General features: G+C 60.8%; 1 protein-coding gene across 1 annotated transcript in view; it reads left to right on the forward strand.

Moving 5' to 3' along the window:
- Nucleotides 1–8,312, forward strand: part of FOXA3 (forkhead box A3) — an 8,748-nt gene extending 436 nt beyond the window's left edge. The window contains exon 2 of the mRNA XM_006032521.3: nt 6,421–8,312. Coding sequence (XP_006032583.1) covers nt 6,421–7,608 — 1,188 coding nt within the window. The 3' untranslated portion in view covers nt 7,609–8,312. The remainder of the gene's footprint in view (nt 1–6,420) is intronic.
- Nucleotides 8,313–8,515: the final 203 nt, after the last annotated feature.

The raw sequence follows: 8,515 nt of genomic DNA on the forward strand, positions 1-8,515 counted from the left end.
GGGGGGGGGGGGGGGGGGGGGGGGGTGCATACACACGTGTGCCCCCCCATACATGGGAGTGCCTCTGTGGATTACGGGAGACCGAGCAAGATGCACCCATGTCCAACCTGGTAAATGGGGAGTTATCACGTTCTTTTTTCATGTGCTTGTGCATGTGTTTCAGCCTAAGCGTGTACACACCTGCGCGTGCCTACCTGAGTGTGTTTTCCCCCCCCCCCAAGTGTGCATACGTATGGCTGTATCCGCATGGTGAGAGGGCTCCTGTGTGCAGAGTCCTGTGGCCTGCCACAGGCGGTTGCGGAGAGGACCTGGCATATGTAGACATGTACGTGTGTGCTGGTGTGGCGGTCCGTGTGCAAGTGCTTGGTGAGAGCTCGGGTGCAGGCGGTGGGGGGGAAGTGAACAGGGCACAAGAGTTTGGGCTGGTGTGTGTGTGTGTGTATGTGTGTGTATGCATGCACTCTCTCCCAGCCAGGCGTCCTCCCTGGGTGGTGCAGGTGGAAGCTGGCAGTGGGGGGGCAAGTGGCAGGGCAAACACAGCCCACCCCAGGATCAGGCCCTTGCCCTTACCCCCCACCCCCCCTGCCCTCGCGGCCCTGATTGAAGGGTCTTAGACTCTGGGGCTACTTTGGATTTACACTGTGAGGTCAGGGGGACCCAGACAGCTGCACTGCGCTGGCTCCTGCCCCTGGGATTTGCCTCAGGGCAGTGCACTCAGCTCGGGGCAAAGCAGAGCCCCCCCAACACACACACACACACACACACCTCACTCAGGACCCACGAACCTGTGGGGTGGGGGTGACACTGGGGAGCAGGGCTGGAAGTGACCCTAGTCTTGCCCTGGGGCTGGGTTTCCCCCAGTTCAGACTGGTCTGTACTGGTGTGGGGGGAGCTGCAACCAGGGACAGGGGCTCTTTCAAGAACCCCACCCCCCCTCGCATGGAGGTGCCCACGTCCCCCCAGGGCCTGGGGCAGGGTAAGGGGCTGGTCACTGCTGGGTAGCCCTGGGTCCAAGGCCGCAGCAGGTGGGGGGGGTGCGTGGCAGTGCCCTGCCCCCCTCCCCTGTCCCAGTGACGTCACCCCCAGGGCCCGGGGCCAAGCGCTCCTGGGCAAACACGGGGCGGTAGGGCCGGGTGCAAGCCTGGCTGGGGTCAGGCCACCTCCCTGCACCGGACCTGGCATCCGTCCAGAGGGGCTGTCTGCCCCCTCCTGCTCCAGGCTGTTCTGTGCCTCGGTTTCCCCTTCTGGCCAGGGATTTGCTACGCAGCCGTGGCTGGGGTCTCCATGTCCAGGCCCCCCCTGGCACAGCTGGGGTGTCTCATATGCCTGCCCATAGTGTGAGCCCCCCGTCCCTACCAGGGTTTGATCAGGGGCCGCCACGTCTGCAGGGCCACTAGCTACAAAATACCACTAGCCCCCGTCTCCTGGGTCCCTCCATCCCATGCTGCCCCCACTACCCCTGCGGCACCTGCATGCAGCCCCGAGGTGTGCTGGACCAGGGTGGGCTTTGGGTTGAATCTACCAGGCAAAGCACAGACAAACAAACGCTGTCTGTACCCGAACCGGGCAGGGGAGGGAAGCTGCAGAGACAGGGCTCGGCAGGTGGACGTGGGCCCATGGCGCACACGCATGGTGACCACAATGGCGCCTTATGGTGACGCGGCCCTGACATGGGGAGTCCCTGCCTCTGCCAACTCCCCATTGAGCAAACAACCATCCAGGTTCTTCCTGGGTAAACTGAGGCACGGGGCTAATGTGTGGGAGCACAGTGGAGTGGGCACCCGCTGGAGAACCCAGAGCCACCGGGTCCTCACTTTTATCCACCGGGCCGGAAACAGGATCAAAGATCCTACATGTATTGTCACCGAGCTGGAACAGACGGCGGGCGCCGGCCGTGGCTGCGGCTGCTGTAGTTATTCATTTACCATCTATATTGTTATTTAGGGTTATGTGTCTGATCAAATATCATATTTGATTAATAATCATGATAAAACAAGGAATTCACTACACACAACAATAATACCGATGAGGATGATGATAACAGAATAATAATAAAATAATACTAATATAATAAAACAACAGCAAACACTAATAATGACAACAACGACAGAACAACGATGACATGATGATAGTGTTAATAGGGTTCGGTATTTGACTGGTCAAAAAAAGTTCAGTGAATTGACTGCTCATATATGGGGCAAAAATTGTAAAAAAAATGTCCAGCTAATACATAGGAAAAGCACAAATGTTTCCGTTAAGAAATGTGTCGAAAAACAATCAAAAATCATACGTCTGTCAGGAAAACTACAAAAAAAAAAGTGTTCTTTTAGTAAAATTGCTGTCATCTTTGACTAGTCAAAAAATATGCAGTCAGTTGATGGGACGCTTGGCAATATTTGACCAGTCAATTGAGCAGCTTGCCAACCCTAAGGTGGTGGTGATGATGATGATAATAATGATGTGATGATTATGAGAATGTGATTATGATGATTAGGTGATGATGGTGATAGTTACAATAATAATAATATGACTTAATGATGAGAATGATAATAACATGATTATATTATTATGGTTATTGACAACAACAAATAATAATAGTAATAATATAGTAACAGCAATAACGTAGCCCTTGCTAGGCAGCTCTGCATCCCTGGAGGGGAAATCAGCCCTGCTCAGAGGCGCTGCGTTCGTGTGTTTGGTCTCTGGCCATCTCTGCCCATCCCTGCACCGGGGCAGCCACACGCTGCCCGCCCGTCGGGCTCTTGGGCACAACCCCCATGTCCGGCTCCTGCTGCTTGCAACAGCTTTTGCCTGAAAACCAGCCCTGCTGGCAGTGACGCGGCCTCTCTGCCCACACGGACGTGCCTGGGGCCCCTCGCGCCAGGCACTGTACAAAGCTGCTGCGTAGCCAGTGCCTGGCACAGAGCTGGGGTTGGGGGCGGATCAGGCCCTGCAGGAGCTTGTTTGCCCCAGAACCATTTCCCAAGTGTGTTCCCAGGGGATCGGGCCCCTTTGGGGGCAGAGGCTGGGCTGGCAGAGACCTCCCCCACACCCCAGAAACCAGCTTCTGGCCCATGTTCGGAGGCTCTGCGAGGTCCCGAGGTCGAGGTCGCGGGGGGTCTCACTGACCCTGAAACGACCACGGGCCAGGGCAGGCTGTGGCTGGGGGGCACAAGCAGCAAGGCAGTGGGGGTAGGACCAGAGGCTCCTGTGTCCGTGCTGGGGCTTTAGTGTAGGCAGGATGAGCAGACTGGGGAGGAGGGCTGGGCGCGTCAGGCGGCTATGGAGCCCCGCCATCTCAAGGTCCCAGGTTCGACTCCCCGGTCTGAACAGGGTGTGGGGGTTGTAGGCAGCCTGTTCAGCCAAGGGTTAGAGAGTCCTGTGCAATGCAGGGGGGACCCCAGCGTCCGGACTGCCCCCTCCCCCTGCCCCACACATAATCCAGCTGGTTCGAATGTCCAAGGCGCCTTGCACAACCTGGCCCTGTTTGCCGAGGCTTTGGCGCTATCTGGACCTGGCCGCCGTGTTGCAATTGCTGCATGCGCATGAGTCACCAGCGCCGGTGACCACGTCCTGCCCCCCAAAGGGGCTTGAAACCCCCACCCCAGCTGGCAAGCACAGGGCTGGACTGCAGGTCCAGCCCTATCCTGTGGGGGCTGAGATTGTGGGGGCGGACGGTCCCCATGGTGCTGGTCACCCTCTGCCCCAGCTGGGCCCATGTCTGGGGTCCTCCCCACAGCTAGAAGTCTCGGGGCTGGATCCTGCTTGGCGATCGTGTGAGCAAACATGTAACACATGTGGGGGATCTGTCATGCACTTGGCTGGTGAGCAGGGGCTCCTGTGGCCCTGATCTGATCTGACATGATCTAGTGGGTCCCAAAGCTGGACCAGGCCCAGGGAGAGGGCGGAAGCCACATCATGGGTGTTGCCAGCACCTGGCCCTGTGCCCATCTGTCTGTCCTCGTGCAGACCCCCTGTCCACATAAAGCAGTGGTTCTGGGGTGCCACGAGATCCTTTTCAGAGCGCTGCAGGGGGTGCCACGTTAGCCCTGCTAGCTGTGCCAATGGTAGCGTTAATGAGAGGGGCCTTGGATCTAATGAGGTAGGGCTGCAAGTCCAGGAGGGCTGAGAACCGCTGACGTACAGCTCATTCATCTGCCCCCCTCTCCGTCAGCTCCATTTCTCTACCTGCCCTCTCCCCACATACACAGGATCCCGTCTCCGTCTGTCCACCCTCAAACACGCCACCCGTCCAGTCGAGCCATCCTTTTGTCTGTCTGTCCCCCTATCCACTGTCTCTCTGTCTATCGCCCTGCCCCTCATCTCCATCTCTCCCCCTTCCCCTTCGCCACCCCTAGATCCCGCTCCGCTGCCTGGTGGATGAGCCCCCGTGGCAATAGTTCAGCTGTGCCAGGCTGGGGCGTGCTGGGAGCAGACAGGGGGTTCCCTCAGCCCAGGGAGCAATGGGGTGAGAGCCAGGGGCATCAAGGAAGGGAGGGCAAAACTAGGGAGGGGAAGAAACTGGCTTCTTGTGGGCTGTCAGGAGGGGGACCAGGAGCACACACCTGCGTCTCTTGGCATCAGGGGTCCTGCCCACCCAGGACCCAGCAGGCTTTATTTCTGTGCGGGCATGTGGGCCAAGCCCCCTCTGGCCTTTGCCTGAGGCTCTCAGTGCAAGGTCAGCCCTGGGAGGGGCATGTCACAGCTCCTGCCCCTGCCAGCCCTGTGCGGGGATGCAGGAAGGGGCCCTTCTAGGCCCCAAGCCCGGCTGACAAAAGGACCCAAGGTGTTATTTTTGTGTGTGTGCCTTCCCCTGATTTTCTAGGGGGCTGTATCCTCTGCTCCTCCCTGAGGACGTTGCCTGCAGGCGTGCTCCGCCCCAGAGCTGGCTGCATTCCTGGCGGGAGATTTATGTCGTGCCACGCAGGGTGGGGGCAGGACATCTCTGTCCCAGTGGTCACACATGGGACGTGGGGGTTTCCTGCAGCCTCCCTGCTTCCACTCAGAGCACCCCCAAACAGGCAGACAGGAGGCTCTGATTGGACTGTCTTGCCCCAGGGGCTCATGGGATTGGGATTCAGGACTGAATGTCCCATGATGCTCTCAGCCACAGTCCTCTCCCTGCCCTATGAGGGGAGGCCACAGGGCATCATGGGAGTTGTAGTCCAATGGACGGGGGCAAGGCTCAGGAGCCAGGCTGTGTAGCAGCATCCTGAATAGGGGGCTTTGGATTTGGGGCTAAAAGGCCAGAACTCTGCACAGTTCAGAGGCCCCTTGATTTCCGAGGCCCAGAAATCCTCATTCCCCTCACAGCTCCAACCCTGCACCTCCATTTTAGCCCTGCTTTGCCCCACAACGAGCATCTGCCTGACGGGAAAAGGCCCTGCAAAGGACGGGGTTTTATGGCCCCCAATCGACCATGCTCCTGCTCTCGCCTCAGTTTCCCCATACTCATGCAAAGGAGAGTTGGGGGAGGGAGAGAGAGTGTGTGTGTGTGGTCTGCATAAGTACTGCCCTGTCCGCATGCACCCCTGGGGGCATCAGCCTTGCTCCGGGGACTCCCCTGAGGTGCGGTTGCTGCCTGGGAGAGCAGGGCCAGGGCCACTCACTCTGCCCCATGAGGCTGCCCTGCCCCAGGTGCAGGTGCAGGTGCAGCACCAGGCCGTGACGCTTGCCTGGGAGGCAGAGCCTGTCTGGCACAGAGAGGGGGCGCGAGGGGGTGACCCAGCCTGGGTTGTGGGGGGAACTTGTGGTCCGGGGAGGGTCTGTGAGACATGCAGAATGCCCCAGCCCTGTTGGCCCCCAGGCTGGACCAGACTCTCCCCCTTCTAACCCAAAGCTTTTCACTTAGCAAGTGGGGAAAGGGTCTGAGCAATTTGGGAGAGAGGAACCCAGGCGTCCTGCCCCCCGATCTGACACCTGTCCACCGAGGCCTGTGGCCGCCTCCCCGCCAGCGGGCAGCTTTCCACCTTAGCAACCCGGCAGGGCCCATCTGGCAGGCGGGGGCAGGTGGCACCAGCCCCATCGATCGGCGCTGGGCTCGTGCCCTTCTCCTCTATCTTGTGCAAACCGGCTGCCGGTCCCGGCTTGAACTGCGCGGCCCTGTTTGTTCAACCCGCTGCAGCTTAAAGGTGGCTGGGGGAGGGGGGCAGCTGGGGCTCCAAGCTCGGCTCAGCCCTGCACCCGGTCCCGGGCTCCACGTCACGGGCGTGAACGTGGAGTCGCTCCAAGGCAAAGAGGCTGGGGCCAGATTCCGATTTCCAGGGCCCTGCTGCTACTGTGGACCCTGTTTGGTCCATACAAGCATAGTGGGGTCCCATACAGACCTGCACCTCACGCCCCGCACGGCTCCTGAGCCCCAGGGATGATGCCGGTTGAGCCCGTCAGCAAGGCTAATTCCTGCTCTCTTGTCTCCCCCAGGTCTACCCCTCTGTGAGCACCATGACGTCCGGCCTGGGCCCCATGAACACCATCAACTCCTACATGACCCTCAACTCCCTGAGCTCCCCTGGCTCCATGAACATGACCTACCCCAGTGGGGGCCTCAGCAGCCCTTCCCTGCCCGGGCTGCCCGGCACCGCTAGCGCCATGGGCCTGGGCAGCGTGGCTTCCCCTGTCAGCCCAGCCCTGACGCCGCTGGGGGCCCAGGCACCCTCCATCAACGCCCTGTCCCCCTACCAGAGCGTGAGCCCGTCTGCGGCACCCCTGGGGTACCCAGCCGCCGGCATCGCCCGGCCCAAGGAGCTCAGCAAGTCGTACCGGCGCACGCTGACCCACGCCAAGCCGCCCTACTCCTACATCTCCCTCATCACCATGGCCATCCAGCAGGCCCCCAGCAAGATGCTGACCCTCAACGAGATCTACCAGTGGATCATGGACCTCTTCCCCTACTACCGGGAGAACCAGCTGGGGTGGCAGAACTCCATCCGCCACTCGCTCTCCTTCAACGACTGCTTCGTCAAGGTGGCCCGGTCCCCGGACAAGCCGGGCAAGGGCTCGTACTGGGCCCTGCACCCCAACTCGGGCAACATGTTCGAGAACGGCTGCTACTTGCGGCGCCAGAAGCGCTTCAAAATCGAGGACAAGGCCAAGAAGCCCAGTGCTAAGGGCTCCGCCACCCAGGATCAGGCCCCCAAGCGCCCCGAGGGGGTCCCCGAGGGCCGGAGCCCGCCGACGGGCTCGGAGGGGGCCGAGTCGGGCCACTCGGACGCCTCACACGGGTCCGAGGAGCAGCGGGGCCTGGTGCAGCTGGACTGCTCGGGCGTGCAGGGCTCGCCCCCGGTCTCCGCCACCTCCCCGGTGCCCATCTCGCCGTCCATCACTAGCCACTACTTCCCCCCCTCCATCGCCAGCCTGGAGCTGCCAGGCGACCTCAAAATGGACCCGCAGTATAATTTCAACCACCCCTTCTCCATCACCAATCTGATGTCCTCTGAGCAGAGTCACAAGGTCGACCTCAAGGCCTACGAGCAAGTCATGGCCTATAACGGCTACGGCTCCTCGCCGGCAGCCGAGAGCAAGCATGGCTACGAGCCTGCTACCTCCCTCGCGGAGACCGGCCCCTACTACCAGAGCCTCAACAGCCGCTCCCTCCTCAACGCCTCGTAACGCGGCCCCACGGCGTTGCCGTCTGCCCCGCCATGACACATGCCCGTCCCTCTCCCCTGTCCTCCATTCCTCCCCGCACCCGGCCCAGGCCACGGGCATGGCCCCTTTTCTGTTGTCTCGTGCCATTTGATGCCGCCACCGAGGCCAGCCCCAGCGGAAGGGGCCCCACGGTTGGCGGGGGCCACGTGGGATCGGGCGGCTCAACACCCGGCCCAGACCCTGCGGGGGACCGGGAATGGCCCCTCACGCCCGAGCCCCTTCTCTGCCCCCGCGCCGGGATCGCCGAGGTGTGCTGTCCACGCGTGGCAGGACCCACTGTTACGTTCACGGGCCCGGTGCCGGCGGGCGGTGCTGGGGTGGCAGCGGGGAGCCCTTCTCCATTCTGGGGCTGGGTTTATTTTCTTGGTTCGTTTTGTAAATGGCTCGATATTTAAATATTTGCTTTGGGAACGGGGCGTTGTAGAGACGGGTTAATATATGGTACAGTAGCAATGGGTTGGGTTCTCACAGGGTAGTTTTGTGCGTGTCTATGGTTCGATTTTTTTTTTTTTTTTTGGTTTTTTTGGTATTAAAGATCATTAAAATGAAGCATTTGGGGGCTACGTTTCTCCACCTGAAGAGGCGGCCGCCCCCGTGCTTGTCAACCCCGCTGAGCGGGGCCAAACCCGGCCCGGGAGGGCCCGTGGGCTGCGCCAAGGGGGGTTCATCGGGGAAACAAGGAGACGGGGGCTGTTTGGGGGAAGCGCGAGGCGGTTCCCATGTTGAACGGTGGCCGCGTGAGGGGCCTGGGCCTTGGGGGCCAGGGCTCAGCCCCACCGCGGCCGGTCCAGCAGGGAGATGGCGGCCACAACAGCGCTCCACGGGCCCCCGCCGCCTTCTCCTGAGGAGAAACCCAAGGAATTTGGGC

This window comes from Alligator sinensis, unplaced genomic scaffold (genome assembly GCF_000455745.1).
Source record: "Alligator sinensis unplaced genomic scaffold, ASM45574v1 scaffold107_3, whole genome shotgun sequence".
Taxonomy (NCBI): Eukaryota; Metazoa; Chordata; order Crocodylia; family Alligatoridae; genus Alligator; species Alligator sinensis.